Consider the following 16,849-nt stretch of genomic DNA (forward strand, 5'->3'; position numbering starts at 1 on the left):
ATTTACAGCAGCATTACTGCCTCATCTTTGTCCTTCAGAGACATGGAGATGTTGGAGAACATGGGTGGCAGCACTGCCTACTGTCATGCAGACCTAGTTTACCTCCAGGGCCATGTTGCTAAATTATGGGAAGGGTGGGGATGCTCCGGTCAGCAGGTAGAGGACTGTACCTGCGGCTTTCCGAATGTGCAGCACGTAGCCGATGATCTCCTTGGTGTTCTGCAGAGGTTCTTTCCAAGACACCTGGATGGTGGTTGCAGAGACCGTCTCAGCCTTCACGCTCTGCGGAGGGCCGGGCAGCCCATCGGCCCACAGGACCGTGAGGCGAGCGCTGGCTTGCGTGGAGCCGGCGCTGTTCTCAGCGATGCACTGGTAGATGGCTTCATCCGCCTGGTTGATCCCGTAGATGGACAGCGTGCTGCATGGGGACACGAGAGGGACAAGCATTTCACCAAGTGCTCACCAGCAGACATCCCTCCCCTCCAGCCACGTACAGGAAAGACACGGAGATGTAGGAGAGGGGCCAGAGGAGCCACAGAAATGATCCAAGGTTAGAACAGCTCTGCGGGGAGGACAGGCTGAGAGAGTTGGGGTGTTCAGCTGGAGAAGAGAAATTCTGGGGAGACCTTACTGCAGCCTTTCCATACTTAAAAGGGGCTGATAATAAAGAAGAGGAAAGTCTTTTTAGCAGGGCCTGTTGTGATAGGAGAAGGGGTGATGGTTTTAAACTAAAGGAGGGAGATTCAGGCTGGACATGAGGAAGAAATGCTTTCCACTGAGTGTGGTGAGAGCCTGGCCCAGGTTGCCCAGAGATGTGGTGGGTGCCCCATAGAACATAAGAATAGAATCATTTTGGTTGGAAGAAACCCTCAGGATCATAGAGTCCAACTAAAACCTAACTCTAGCACTAAACCATGTCCCTAAATGGCTTTAAGCAGAGCAGTATGTTTTTTATGCCTTTAATCCTGACCCCAGGCAAGGCAGCACTTCCCTCAGAAGTGGGTCAGGCCTGCATATTGAGCCTTCTGTTCCCTTTTAGAAAGGAATCTCCTGCAATCACAACCGCCTTTTTTTTGATGAAGGATACAGGGTGCCCCTGTCGCCTCTTACCACCTGATGAAGGTGTCCCTGCTCATGGCAGGGCCTGGACTGGATGAGCTGTGAAAGTCCCTTCCAACCTAAACTCTTCTTTTTTCTATGACATGGTCCCCATGCTGGCTCTGACGGCATCCCCCATGCTTCTGTTTCCACAGAAAGCTTCCAGGAAGCTGTGGGTTGGTGATTTTGCAGAAGGAAAAGCCCAGGAGGTGGATGCATCTTTCCCTGGACCCCATGACTGGGCAGATTGTCTCGAGTTGCAGAGACTGTGGGTCAAGTACAGCCAGACGGGGATACAAGGAATGGGGAACAGAGGATCTGAAACCCCGAATTCATGAATATCCCAGCCACGCGACAGAGAGAGCTCTGTGGCAAGTGCATCCATCCACCCAAACCAGCTTTAACTGGCTTTGTTCCAGTACACACCAGTTGAGACCCATCCAGGCACTGCACATGGTTGCTGAGCCAAGTCCAATCAAGCACAGCCAGAAAGCCCTCTGGTGAGGCTCTAATTGCATTATAGCACATTAGAGCAGTCTTAGGGTAACATCGGGATTAGCTGATTTACCCGGCAGGGTTACAGCCTCAGCTCCTGCTTCTGCATTTTCAGAAACATGATGAGCATGAGCCAAAAGCCAAAGCTTAGGAGCAAGTCGCAGGTTTTTGTTTGCAAAACCTCTTGAGCACTTTTTTGATGCTGGTGCCTCAAAGTTAGCCCTCCCAGGGCAGGCAGAACAGTTCTTCCAGCCTGTGCTCAGGAACCTTCACTCAGGCTTAGGGGCTGGTTTCAGCCTCCAAGATAAAGACAGACACTGGCTATGCTGGTGGAAAACATCTCCAAAGAGGGGGAAAACCAGCGATGTACCAGCTTGTGTACAACCAGAGCAAGTTCAGGGCCAGTGCAAGGGCTGCATCTTTAAAACACTACCAGTAAATATTGATTCAGAAATGTTTGTGCAAGACATTATCTCTATCTTGCCATTCAGTGTGCAAAACAGCTTTTCTTAATAACATTTGTTAATAAACAAGGACCCATCAATGAAAGCCCTGCTCTCCTCAGGGCTTGCGCCCTTCTTCAGAAACCAAGCCAGGAACAACACGGTTCAATTTGTGTGAACAAAACACCACTCACCACTGCTCCCACTTCCATTTTTGAGCATCACCCATATGCGCACCATTCTGGATTAATCCCTTTTTGTGCATCTGCAGTTCCAGTCCTGTCCAGTTCATTTGAACTGTGGTTTGCTTCTGGCTTGACAATGTTTGCGAGACAATGATCCCCACAAGCTTCAGCATCATCTTTCAGGCTTACGCCAAAGCTCACATGAGCTTTTTGGTTGCTATTTTTCTGTAAGAAATTACCTGAGCCTAACCAAATCTGCATCCACTGCGTCCTTCTAGGGAAAAGTAAATGATTTTCTTCTCCTGTGGTGAATTCCAGGTGGATTTGGGACTTGACCGCACATGAGTAAATCCCAAGCGCCCCTGCTGATGCGAGGGGCACTTCATGGCTTTTTGGGATTCATCATCAAAGCTGCCTCTTATGTATATGAAAAATTGTACATGGGAAGTTGAAATGATAAATAACTTGCCACTGGCTGCCTGTATGTCAGAACAAACATTCCTCCTAATTGCAGCAAGATATTGGTCTTCCTATATTAAAATGTATTATTGCTATTCTTTTAACATTCATATTTGTGCCTTGCAAATTATCAGGGCCGTGGTGAGCGAGCAAATGTTTAACAGTCATCTATTTATGTCCTGTGCCTTTGTTTCCTTGGAAACACTGTAAATGGAATATCAAATGTGATGGTTTCAGCTGATACGGTGATTTTAGAGAATCAGCCCTAAGCTCCCCTCATAGCCACTGGGCTCAACGTATCTGATTAAATGGAAGGAGAAAGGCAGAGCTGGGAGGGGGGCACAGGGAGGAAGGACTCAATGTGTGGCTCAACTGTGTCAACAACGGCTGATTCCTGCGAGGACAGATGGCAGAAGGCAGGATTACGCCGTCCAAAAGCTGTACGCGCAGCTCAGCACAAAGCAGATGTGTGGAAGGAGCAGCAATTCCTTCTGCCCCGTCAATGCCGGGATTATTTCCACCCGGCCGCTGTGCATCTGGGCACCCAGGACCAGCTCGGTTGGGCTGGCACGCGAGTCGAGAGCAGTGTTAAGCTGCCCAAGCACAAAGTAGCCCAGGAACGATGAGTATTTAGGCTCTGCTACCTCCAAGGGTATTTATTTTCTCAGCGCGGAGAGGGGAAAAGATGGGGAGCAGAGAAGAGGGGAGCCTGGTTGGAACCAGTGGTGCAAGGAGCCTGATGGCAACAGCATGACTGTACAATCAATGAATCACTTTGGTTGGGAGAGACCCTCAAAGATTGAGTCCAACCATTAACCCACCCCTGGCACTGCCCCACGTCCCTGAGAACCTCATCTCCACGTCTGTTCAACCCCTCCAGGGATGGTGACTCCACCACTGCCCTGGGCAGCCTTTTCCAAAGCCCGACAAATGCTGACACTGGGGCCAAAGTTGTCTCTCTCCTGGGAGGATGAGTGGCTCAGCAAAGTTTATCTTGTACAGAACAGGTGATGTGCTGGATGCCAGCGCTCCTGGAGCGGGACAGCACTTAGCCACTGGGACCCAGAGCTGGGCAGAGCCTTGGACATCCCAGCTGCCTCTCTGCAGAGGTGCCAGGGCAGCCGGAAACACTGTCATGCACAGTCAAGTTAGAAGAAAAGAAATATAATAACTTTCTGTAAAGTGGACATGGCTTGCTTTAGGCTTTGAAAAGTTCGCTTTCATTGAGATTTCCAAGGCTGCGTTTGGACGTATCGAGCAGTAAGAGCCTTGGCCACCCATCACCACGTTATCTGGAACGATGCGCAGGTAATGGCGTCAATAAAGCACCTGGATTTTCAGCTGTGTCTATAAACCTGGGTATGGAGCAGAAACCAAGGGTGGAGAAGTTGATGAGCAGAATGCTCAGTATCTAAACACCAGTTTCATGGGTTTTCTCTGTCTGTCAGTCCCTCTGACACCTGCAGGCAGACTCTAAAGGAGGCTGTGAGCTCCTGCAAGCCCCAGCGTGAGCTCGGAGGGATGCTGGGAGCTGCAACGAGGAGGGCAAGTGCTGGCAGAGAGTGACATGAATCCCAGCATCATCCCACCTGACACCTCTGCTGTGCAGCCCTTTTCATCTTTACTGAGAAGTCCTTCCCACCTTCACCCACCACATCACCCCATGGATGCAGATGATGCGACACCGCAGGGTCAGTGTCTGATCCATCAGCTTTCCCGGGTTTTGCTACTTTTTGTAGTTTTCTTTTTTTTTAAGGAAGCTTAAACAAAAGGAAAATATGTAGTTGCCGTGCGAGGAGATGCAGAGCGTCTCCGCGCGTCAACCATCTGAAATATGCAGTGTCCTTTTATTTCTTCCCGTCAACAGGGGGAAAAAAAAAATCTGTCACTTTGGGACATCTGCTGTTGGAAAACTTTCCCGCGGGTGCCAGACCGGCAGCGCCGTGAGCACGTCAGACGAGGCGAGATGCCAGAAGGCTTTTTGCTGGTCACCAAAGCTGCTCGGCGAGCCGAGGGCTCCATCACATCCCTGCACAAAGCCCTGACAGGCATTGATGGAAGTGGGGAGAGGAGCCGCCGCAGATTCACACCCGGCTGGAGCTGAAATGAGACGTCTCGGCCGCTCGAAAGCCGCGGTGTTCCCAAGCTGTCTCCTCGTTCAGAGGCAAATCAGGATGAGTGATCTGACTCGGGTCAGGGGTCCGGGCCGGTGACCGGAGATCGGCTTTCCAAAGGCTCCTCTGAAAAAAGTCTGAGAACTGAAGGAAGCCTCTTCATTGCTTCAGCCACACAAAGAAGAAGAGGGGCCCATCTGGAAGGAGATCAGCCTGCGCGCGCACACGGGCGCACAAAAGAGGGAGTGTGCTGAAATTAATGTGGGGAGCAGGCTGCGGCCAGCAGAGAGGGTTTTAAGCACCAGAGAGCCACCAGTGCCACATTCAGATGTCCCATGGCCATGCCCTGCGTGTATCACAGGTCACATTGCGCCATCCTGCACCCAACAAACCGCTCCTGGGCTGCTGATCGGTGCTTTTTTCCCTTCAGTACCAGTTCTTTGCCATTTCACAGAAATGCCCTTTATTTTGAAGGTTGCCTTGTACAGGCTGAGAATAAGGTACAAAGCTTGAAGAGCGACACTCACAGGTCCAAGGGAACACTGCAGATCATCCCCAGCCATCTGTAGGCATGTTCTTACGCTTCCAGAAATGAAATAGCCTGCAGGGTTTCCCAGGTGAAATCAGGTTGTTTTATGCAGCAGAATGAACTCTTTCCATACAAACTGCTTTATATGGAGGGATGCAGTTTCTGGAGGGATGTTGCTGGTCCCAATATGATGCACGGTGCTGCGGGGAACCACTGGTACCAATGAAAGGTCCATCAGATCTCAGTCTGCAGAGCTGGTGAGGGATGCTGCTCCTTCTCGTGCCCCTGGGAGAGGATGAAGTCCAGCAGGATGGAGATTTGGTTGTATGGTGTGTTTTCTGCAAATGGGATGTTGCAAATGGTATCGCATTTGCTACACGAGGCTCAGCAGCAGCACCATTTCATCCCAGCTAACATGGGTTTTGTCGAAAAAAGCTGCCTCGTGAATAACAGGTTGTAGTTTCCCTCGGTTTGGTACCAAAAGGGTTGTCCTGTCCCAAGTGCTTGCACTAGAATTAAGCAACATGACAAATGCAAGAAAAGCAACGATGTCCTGCAGTTGGTTTACGGAGGAATATTTTCCCTGATGAACCTTGAGCATTTGTGGCCCTTGAAGTGAGTCATGCCCAGAGCAGTAACACAAGTGCAAACTAGCGCAGAAGAATTTTAAAAGGAGACAGTTCATAAGCAAAGGTCACCAAGGAAAGCAAATGCCACCTGAGCCCAGGTTCTAACGAAGCCTTTTTCCGGTGGAACAAATGAAGTCTCTTAATTACCATTTTGTAAATAAAATCTTCTTGGAAAATCAATATTTAGAGCCTGCCTTCTCTGAAGATGTTGGCCTTTGTTCCTTGCTATTACAGCAATATAAACCCCACAGTGTGATCTACTTCTAGGCTGAAAATTACCCCCCTGAACCTGACTGGGTCAAAGGAAGGAAAGCAATAAACCTTTCAGAGCAGTAATTCGAGTACTATTTCATGCTTCCTGGTGAATTTTGAAGTAATAGCCAAGAAAGGATGATTTTACACAAGCCCACAATTAACTCGGCCAGTAACCGCAATCTGCTTTCCCAATGGGCTGGTGATGTCGGGTGGGAATTTTGCTGGAAATGCCCATCGCACCTCTCAGCTATTTGGATCATAATTAATCTGAATCAACCCAGGAACAACACGGACAAAACAGCATCTCTGATCAGCAGAGAGGGACAGGCCCTGCGGCTGCTGGACATAGAGATGGCTCCATCAAAGTCAAAAAGGTTCCATCAGCTCCTCCATCCGAGATCGTGGTCCAGCGCAGCATCACCCCAACAGCGACCGGCTCTGTCCCCAACCCGGGGATTGCGCGGCACGACAGCCCCATCGTCAGCTCCTTCAGCGGTTTTTATTCACAGCTTTTAATGGAAAACCCCACAATTCCCTACGCCTGAGCCCTCATGCATTTTTCATTAACAATTATCTGCTATCCCAGAACTGCTTTTGATTTTTTTTTTTTTGCTAATCATCGATTGGATATTTTGTTCCCACACAGCTGGCATTTTCAAAACATAACAACCACCTCTGGAGAGGGCTCAGCAGAAGGCTGATCTTTAATGCTAATGTGCCCAGAAACCGTCAACACATCAGGTGATGAGAATTCACATCTGAGGGACCGTGAGGGAGGAGGTATTTATCAGATGCTGCCTGGGAGGCTGATTTTACTGTGCCGAAAGGCTGGAAGTTGCTTAGCAAGTGATGCTCCAATGTCGTACCAGAAGCCACATCCAACCTGTGGTGAATCCAGTCCTGAAGCTGCTGTCCCATCTCAACAACAGTGGGTTTGTGCAGTCCCTTGATCCTGAGGGTTTGCTTTCCTTGGGTTTGTAGTTACTGCATATCAGAGACAACACAGGGGGACTCAGATGCCAAAGGGACCTTCACAACTTTGTGAAGCAGCAGTTTGATGGATGGGTGTTCCCATCAGCTGAGGAGCGGAGCAGCATCTTGAACACCCCACGTACTGCAGGTCTGGACCTCACTTCTTGCTGTGTTCGTTTACAAGAACGAAGTTGCTCATAAAGACACATTTTGCAATCAATTAGCACATGATATGATTTGGGATGATTTACTCTTTTTTCTAAAAATCCCTTTGGGGGCACTCAGACCTTTATTGCCATATTAAGCAGAGTTTTAATCCAAATGAATTTTTCTAGGAAACCATGTAATCTAATTTAAAAGCTCGTAGTGCAGTTTAGTAGCTTCATTACTAGTAGATTTGAGATCCATCTTTACACGGACAAATATTTTCCAAGTGCAACAGACTGATAAATCCAAGGCATAATCACAAACTGATTCTGCCTGGAACTAAGTGGGTTACAGCACTTAGTCACGCCCATGAGAATGAAACAAAGGACAACTTGAAAAAGCTCAGAGGAAAAAAAAAAGGAAATAAAACAGCCGTTGATCTGTTTCCTCCAGTTGATGGAGGACCCAGCTTTGCTGTACCAGCAAAGGCATTTTTCAGACTGACAGCTTTGGAAACCACCAAGAATGGCCACTTTCCTGGAGTTGGGGGTCAGAGTAGACCAACGCTAATGCGAAAGAAGCCAAAAGTTCACCATGGTCAAGTAGGATGGCCCTAGGGCTCAGGTTTACAATGGCGTTACTATAGCTTGAGAAGATGCCACGTGTCAGCTGAGCCCCAGGAACCGGCTGAGCTTCCCCAGCCTGTGCCAGATGCAATGTAATCTGAGCTCACGGTGGAAAAAAATGATGCTAAATTGCATTAAACGATTGCCATAAGAAAACGATTACAGCGGCGTTCACCAAGTCACAGTTCACATGCATGTGTAGTGATAGCTCCAGGCACAGGGACCTGGCCAGGAGACATGACCATGACAAAAAATCCTACTTCTACTTTCCTCCAGCAGTGAGGAGCAATGATTTCACAGGGAAGATGTCTGCGCGAGACACAGAGCGTGAGTTTCGTCCTGGATTTAATGGCCGTTTGTAAAGTCTTTGATCACTTCTGACCTGCCTGGAGATGCACTAATTTCCCTTCTCCCATTTCTGCTCTGTTCATAGGGTAAGGGCAGCCAGGTCTCAGAATCCCATGCAATGAGCTAGAAGACCACGAGCCTGCATTGAGCGGTATCTGCACACACAAAGTTCCCTGGAGCTCTAAAAACTTCTAGCTCGGAGAAAACCTCCAGTGATTGATAAGATTTTACTGCAACTCACACCTTATCCTTCATGCAACACACATCCTTCCCTCCTTCATATAACAAACCTTTAAAAAAGCCTCAAACCTGAAGACAAAAAGCCCTATTATACAGAAACTTAGAAAAATAAACCCACTTTTCTCCCCTGAGGAACAAGCCATGGTGCCTGCACAGCACTTCCCAATAGTCTGAACTGAAGGTCCAGACCCTCCAGCGAGGTTGGGTAGTTGCATTTCATGAGACACCATTTTTAATACAGATAGCAGTTCTGTGACACCACAAAGTACAATTCTCTACCAATAATTCAGGTTTACAACACAGGTACTATTATTTTGCAGTATATTGTTCCATGCTATTTCCATAGAAACTATGTTGTCAACTTGTAATTTTCTCACTAAGTGCATCCCACCATATCATCGCCTCCGTACAAACACCCCCACCCCCTTGCACAAAAATGCAGTTATTTAGTACTCAGCGAAAACACTCTTCCCTGGTGAGATAAAAGGCTGAAGTTTAGTGGAAGTCAGCTTCTACGCAAATATTATTTCAAATATATTTGCATTTGCACAGCCAGGCAAGTCACTGTTTGGGGGTTAAAGTGTGGAGTGAGTGAGGTCCCTGCCAAGTCCAGGGACAACGTTTGGTCCTTCTAGAAATACCCAATGAGGATCAGGACAAAAGTGAAACTTCTGACAGGTTTCTGTATCATCAGTCAAAGTCTAACACTGATGTCCTGGTACAATAAAGCACGAAGCACTGAACTGTAAGCCTAAAAAGTGCAGCTAATAGGACTGGTGCAGTGTTTTAGTATATCAAAGCCCAAGTTAAATCCACTGACTGGCTTCTGAACATGATCACCTTCACATCAGCTCTTTGCTAATGCAGAAAGGAAGCCAATATCTCCCCAACTTCCTTTTCAACTAGAGTCCAGATTGTTCAAAACAATGGCTTTTAATTCAAAAGCTGGGCAAGGGGCATTGCATCAGTCTCTCTGGATCTCTCATCCCCATCTTGGCCTCGAGCACATCAGCCATTACCCAGCACAATGGGGTTACGGTGACTGCAGGGTCTGCCTGGCTCCCCATGAGGTGCTGCAGACCCCCACTGCTCTCTGTCAGCCTTCACCCATCGCTCCAAAATGAACCTCCACACACACCTGCCTCAAATCCACTATCTGTGCAAAAGCTGAAGTCTGTATGAGCCAATTTGCTCTTTCATAGAATCATAGAACCATTTCGGTTGGAAGAGACCCTCAGGATTGAGCCCAATCATAACCCGACTCTAGCACTAAACCATGTCCCTAAGAACCTTGCCTAAATGCCTTTTAAACCCCTTCAGGGATGGTGACTCCACCACTGCCCTGGGCAGCCTGTTCCAATGCCCGACAACACTTTCTGGGAAGAATTTTTTCCTAATATCCAATCTAAACCTCCCCTGGCGCAACTTGAGGCCATTTCCTCTTGTCCTGACACTTGCTACTCCAGAGAAGAGACCAACACCCTCCGTGCTACAACCTCTTTTCAGGCAGTTGTAGACAGTGATAAGGTCTCCCCTCAGCCTCCTTTTCTCAAGGCTGAACAGCCCCAGCTCCCTCAACCGCTCCTCCCCAAGAGGGAAGGGACAGCATCTTCTGGACCATCAGGTAGGTCCTGATGGACCATCATGTCAGTCCTCCATGTGTAGTAACTCCAGATTGGTGCTGGGGAATACAGAACCCATCTGTGTGTCTCACACTGCCCTCAACCCCCTCACTGAAGAACCAGCAGTCAGTGCACCAGGACTTACCTGTTGTTATTCTTCAGCTTAATGTGGTCACTGGTCTCCAGGATCTGCCCGTTCCTCAGCCAAGTGATCTGTGGGGGTGGTTCCCCTTGGGCCACGCACGTGAAGATGGCAGTAGTGCCCACGGGCCTGGAGATGGACTGGGGATGCTGCACAAACTCTGCGGGGGCTGCAAGGAGGAAGGAGAGTAAGAAAAGTTGTAAAGATCCCACTTTGTCCTGGTACATAGAGCTTGAACTTCAATAAGTCTTGTTTGCCTTGGAGCACGGAATACTCAGCCAACCTACAGCACAGGCAGCAGGCAACTATGGTTTGGATGGTATATCTGTAATTTAAAGAGTGGCTACAAAGATGAGGAGACTCCCTTTCTAAAAGGAGTCACACAGGGCGATGGGTGCAAGTTACTCTTGGGGAGATTCCAATTGGACACTAGAGGAAAATTTTTCATGATGAGAACAACCATCCACTGGAATAATCTCCCCAGGGAAGTGGTGGATTCTCCAACATTGGCCAGTTTTAAGATTCAGCTGGACAGGGTGCTAGGCCAGCTTGTCTAGATCATGCTCTTGCCAAGGAAGGTTGGCCCAGATGATCCTTGTGGTCCCTCCCAGACTGGTATTGCGTGATTCTATGATTCAATGCTGCAATTTGGTTGCTGTATGGAGAGCAGAGGTGGGTCCTGCAGGGTTCAGATGAACAGCATTAAGGTCTAAGCCCCTTCACATCACATCTCCCCAGTGAAAGCAACCTTAAGGCTGCAAAATAATCCATATCTGACAAAAGTTATTTAAAAACACATCCTGCCTGTTCGGGGAGCAGGCTGGGAGGTCAGAACCTCTGGTGGTTTGCACATACATCAAATGGAAAGTATACAAACCGTTCGTAGTGCGTGGCACCACGTGGGGCCATCACCCGGCAGAAACGAGCCCTCTGCTATGGAGACATGCAAAAATCAGCACATACTGACAGTACGAAGAGTGGTGGGGAAGAAAGGCTGCAGCTCCATGCGGCAGTTATTGTATTTGCAGTTGGGGAGATCTGCTGTTTCACTGATGGCAGAGCTACAGCCTTGCCCAAAGGACCCGTATGCCATCAGCAAACTACTCGCAAATAGAAAGCAATGTATACAGCGTACAGTTTGCATACAGCAACCTGGCAGGTTGTTCCTTCCCAAGTAAATACCAGGTTTGCTGCAGACTCTCCTGGTAGCAATAGATCAAGAAGTCTTTTTACCCCAGATCTGCAGCTGGGACCCTTGGGGTCCTACCAAGCCTGGCAGAAGATTCCGCCATGGCTGTAACTGCTGCTCACGTCATAACCAAGTGTTTTCACCTTTAACTGTAACATCTTTAAACATAAAGTGATTTCCATCCTTCCAGTAGCTCAAAATAGATTTAAAATCATTTATCAGAATAAACCAGCATATCAGCCTACAGGAAGCAGGGCCTGAAAGACACTGCTAAATAGGCTGAGTTTATTCAAGCAGTTACGCTTCAAAGGGCAGAGTGATAAATATACTCCAAGTTGCTGCTGAAACCTAAAATCAGGTGGAACGGGCAGTCATCGCAATGAAGACAAACAGAGGAGAGGCTAGGGCCTGTAATGAATTTACCAACTAGCATCACATAATGGATGGCTGGTGTTGAATTTCTCCGACAAAAGCAAAATTACCCAGGGAGACACACTCGATGCCACTCGCTGGCATCTTCCAAGGAGGGGGTTGGTGGGCTCAGAGATGCTGGGATGGGAGAAAGGAGCAAACTGATCCATGAAAATGTCTCGAGGGGTGGTCAGGCTATGAAAGACCTGTACCTTGTGGTTCACCGCCAAAAAAACCCCTCGGGGTTTGCTGCAGGAGCTGTGCCAGGGCAGAGCATCGCCGCAGCTGCAGAGAGGCCAAAGCACAGGGCAAGGTGAGTGTGTGTAAGAGCGAAGTCATGCACATTGTAAGTCCTGCAAGCAGGAAGACTCAAATTCATCGCAGAGCCTGTCTACCTCAAAAGAGCCCCCTTTTGCATTTTCAGTAAACAAAGGGAAGCACAGCATGGCAGGTCTGACTTATGTTAGTGGGGTGTCTGCTGGCAGACTTTACTGTCAGGCCACTTCTGCTGGCACTTGGCTCTCTTAATGAACCTGACCTCAGCAACCTAACGAACATGTGTTCTCTTGCTAAACTTCCCCAGGTGCCAACTGATCCCCTGTCCTTTTTCCCTCCTACATTTTTTCTTCCCCTCTAGAGTTATAAATTAAGATAAAATTCAGGATGGGTTCAATAAAAGTTGGAAGCACGGATACATGGGGAAAAAACCCTCTTCCCTCCAGTGAACGGTCCTTTTGTGGTGTACAACAAGAGCATCTGATACTTGATTTTCAAGAGTTCCTTAACCTCCCGCCCCCTAGTTTGTGCTGGCACAGTTTTGCAGGAGCAATTATTTTGCAATGGCTGTGCACATCCCTGCTTTCACCCGGGCTCACGAGTTACACAAGTCATACTTGCAGGTGCAGACCCACGATGTCAAGGAAGGGCCCAGATGCCTTCCAGCTCCTCGCCGCAGCTTCATTAAAGATCTGGCCACTTTGCTTCACCAAACCTCAAACCTGCTCTGTGTTCCAGCAGAAACAAAGTTTAAATAAGGAAAGAAGCATCCAGTGTAACCCTTCTGGAATCACCGGCTCTCCTTATCCTCAATAGCCTGTATCAAGAGGGACAAATTGGGGCAGTGTCATGTGGGGACTCAGGGGTAAGGAAGGTGCAGCTGCGGCCGTGGGCTCAGTGCCAGTGATGCTATTCAGAACCCAGTCCCTTGGGTTCCTCAGACTCCTGCTCCCCTCTGCCATCCCTCCTCTTTGCTGTCTCGCTAAACACAACTGGATCAAAACCCTGTTTAACTTGTTTAAAGTCTCTGGGGAGCAGGCGGCTGTTCCTTCCAATGACTCCTGTCTTGTGCTGAGCTGTCCCTGCTTGGTGGCATCTCTTGCTGCAAGACAGGGGATGTGCCGCTGCTGTTCCTGGCTCTCTTCAGACATTGCTCTGCCCTGTTCAGGTCTCACCCTCCTTTTTTTTTCAGCACAAAAGGTGCAGCCCATGCTGCAGCAGAAACCCATGGAGATAAAAGGCTCCTTGTCCCCATCACCTGCTTCTGACAGCATCAGAGAAAGGATATAGAAACATTTTGGTTGGAAAAGATGTTCAAGATCATCAAGTCCAACTATTAACCCAACACTATCACTAAACCATGTCCCTAAGAACCTCATCTTCGCATCATTTAAACCCCTCCAGGGATGGTGACTCCACCACTGCCCTGGGCAGCCTGTTCCAATGCCCGACAGCCTTTTCTGGGAAGAAATTGTTCCTAATATCCAATCTAGAAACCGCCCCTGGTGCAACTTGAGGCCATTTCCTCTCGTCCTGTCACTTGTTACTTGGGAGAAGAGACCAGCATCCCCCATGGTCCAACCTCCTTTCAGGCAGTTGTAGAGAGCAAGAAGGTCTCCAGCACCTCAATGTCTTTCTTGTAGTGAGAGGCCCAAAAGTGACCCCAGGATTCAAGGTGCCACAGTCCGGGTGCCACCACGGTCTTACCACAGGGACAGACATGGGCCAGGCTGTACCTGAACTGGTGTTTGTACCAGTGTCCCCAGATAAGGTGTCCCTCATACTTCATAATTAGCAGAGCATCTTGTCAGGGCTCATTTCACCCTGCATGGAGTCACAGTGGCCTGAACACCTCTCCCCCTTCCACCCTATGTGCCAAAATGCCATCAGAGATGGTGCAAGGAAGCATCTCTCATTCCTCCATGAAGATCTTACTTAATTAAGAACACCATTCAGAGCAGAGAATTCAAACCAGGTGAGGAGGAGCCAGCAAGATCCAACCCTGGCTTGTGAAGGATGAAGAAACCAGAGCGTTGATTATTCAGGACTTAATGGGAGGGAGGGGATCATGCAGTTTTAATGAATATTTAAAGGCATGACATTGGTATCAAAAAGCAATAACGCTTAATACCACCCCCAGAATCATTAATGAAGTGCTTCAGTAGCTTCTGCTGTGCTCAACAAACTGTGATAGCACAAAGATGCACTGTAACAGCGTGTTGTCACAGGGGACATCTCAGCTCAGTGGTGACGGGCCACCAGTGTGTCCCTCGAGGTAACAGGAGCTTTGCTGCTCTTGCCATGAGTGAGGTGTGGGGCTTATTGCAGCACCCGAAAACTCACAGAGAAGAGGACGGGGGAGCATGGACAGCCGATGGACCGGTGCCAGGCGAATCCTTGCCCCTTACTCCTCAGAATGAAGCCGTCATTAATTCTCAAGTAAGCGTGGCATAGTGAGAGAAGAAAGCTGGGGTGAGGAGAAGGAAGAGAAACATGGAACACATCCCACTGCTGCGGAGCTCCAGCTTGCATCTTGGTGGGACAAGAAGTTCATGATACCCACCAATGGCTGATGGACAACCTCCCTGAGAGCTCTATGCCTGTTTCCCAGGGGACATGAGCCACTGGTGTCTTTCTGAGGGGCTCAGGCACCCTGACTCACTCCAGCATCCCAACACACTAGATCCAAGTCCCATCTGTCCCCTGAGAAGTATTAATAAAATGTGGGCAGGAAGGGGACTGTTCCATGGGGCACACTGACCCATATATATGACCTACATCTAAGAAAGACAATATTCAAGAAGCAATTGCACAATGTCCCCAGACACACAGTGTGAATTTTGGGGTTGTCCTATGCAGAGGCAGGAGTTGGGACTCGATGATCCTCGTGGCTGCCTTCCAACCCAAGACATTCTGCAACTCTAAGATATAGCACATACTGAAGCTGGTTTTGCAGCATGAATTTAGGTTTAGGGCAAAACTTAAGACAAACCAAGTACCACAGAGCCGAGCCTAAAACACAGCAACTGTGATACATCCGGGGCTGAATTCAACCCCGCAGCCAAGGCTTGCAACGCCAGCGAGCAATAACGATGGAAGAAATATCAGGAAACCCAGCAGTGGCCGGATCTGCTGGACCAAGGAGCGCTGCCCAGTTCTGCCAGCAGAAAGCAAGGCGAACAAGGCAGTCATTGTCAGCAGAGCCTTCCAAAACACATCCCTACGATGGGCACTCATTTATGAGATGGGATCTCATTTTTCTGCATAGCTTTCAGGAGGAAATGAAGCGTGGAGCAAAGAACACTGGTGACCATCTGGCCATTCACAGCCCATCAGTTTGTTATGACACCAAACACATAATAAAGCACAAAAGCTTGCACAGGAGGTAGAGAGAAAGCACTTTGATATATATATTTTCTTCTTTTATTTTTTTTTTCCTTGCCACCAAAGCCTGCTCTTCCCTTGCACCACACGCACACCCTCCATTTCAGCCGGTGACACATTCGGCCTTTCGACAACTCCCCCCATGAGACTTTCATTTGCAGCCCCAGCACAAAGCAATATTCAAATGGCTGTGCCGCGGATCTGAAGAAAAAAATTGAAAGTTTCTTGTGGGAGAACCTTTACAAAAGAGATCAAAGGAGTCTAAATGGCCAGGGGAGGGCAGGGAGGGAGGGAGGGAGTGGGGGATCAACGCCTTCTCCTCTGAAGGGAGGAGGAATTCCCAGGAAGATAATAAGACTGCGTTAGATGAACTGAAGGAGAGCCTGCAATGCGAAAGGATGTTATTGCCAGGGAAAGAGCAGAGCCCGGCACCAGGACCCCTCTGCTGTGGTTGGGACAAGGACCAGTGCTGGCAGTGGGAGGGTGGACATGGTCTATGTCCCAGCCTCCTGCTAATTTCTTGCATTATGGCAGGAAACATCGCCTTTTCTCCCCCACTTTCCCACTTATAAAACGTGCCTCCTTCAAAAGAGGCTGGCGCAAGTTAATTTGTGCCTCCAGGCGCTTGAAGGACCCCTGTGTAAAGGCGCAAGTACCTGGCCTGGTATCGTCCCAGCCCTGTGCTAACTTCCTCTCCAACCAGGCTTTTGATTGCCCGCTCTTCACTTTTCTTCTCTTTAGGGATGTAATTTGCATTGTTGACATCCTGACAAAGATAAAAACCCCAAGGTCTGCCACGTCAGTCATTATTGGTGTTTTCTTCCCAGATAAACCTGAACAGCAATCACTTGTACCTCTCAGCTGCAAAATCCAGGCAAAAAAAAGATTCGGAGGAAGGAAAAGCTGCATCCAGAGGGAGGGTGAGCAAGGCTGGGAGGACTCCAGCTGCCTGGCCGCAGTCTGCCATGAGCTTCCCTGGGGCAGGGCAGCCTCATGGTAAACACGAAGCGTTTTATGGATGGACAACAGAAGTTGGGGTCCTGGACACTGCAGCTCATGTCTAAGGGCTACTCCAAGGACACGTTCCACACCGCTGCCAGCTTCTCTGCTGAGGCTGCACGCTGGAGCATCCCCTTCCCACAGCAAGGCTGGGCTCCCATGGCCCTGTGAGTACCACTTTAGGGAAAAAATTATCATCTTGGTTCCCTGGGTGAAAACCCATAGTAAATCTACCCCAGCACTAGACCAGCTGCTCAGGAGCTGATGTTCGAATCTCCAAAGAGAC

The 16,849-nt window shown here is 48.8% G+C and overlaps 1 protein-coding gene across 1 annotated transcript in view; it reads right to left on the bottom strand.

Annotated features, from left to right (window-relative positions):
• Positions 1-16,849, bottom strand: part of IGDCC3 (immunoglobulin superfamily DCC subclass member 3) — a gene marked incomplete at its 3' end in the record, with an annotated part of 103,100 nt that overhangs the window by 8,943 nt on the left and 77,308 nt on the right. The window contains exons 7-8 of the mRNA XM_080351267.1: positions 10,308-10,473; positions 171-418 (exon numbers count right to left, since the gene is read on the bottom strand). Of these exons, the coding sequence (XP_080207393.1) occupies positions 171-418; positions 10,308-10,473 (414 nt within the window). The remainder of the gene's footprint in view (positions 1-170; positions 419-10,307; positions 10,474-16,849) is intronic.

The sequence above is a fragment of the Nesoenas mayeri genome (genome assembly GCF_963082525.1).
Source record: "Nesoenas mayeri genome assembly, chromosome: 11".
Taxonomy (NCBI): domain Eukaryota; kingdom Metazoa; phylum Chordata; class Aves; order Columbiformes; family Columbidae; genus Nesoenas; species Nesoenas mayeri.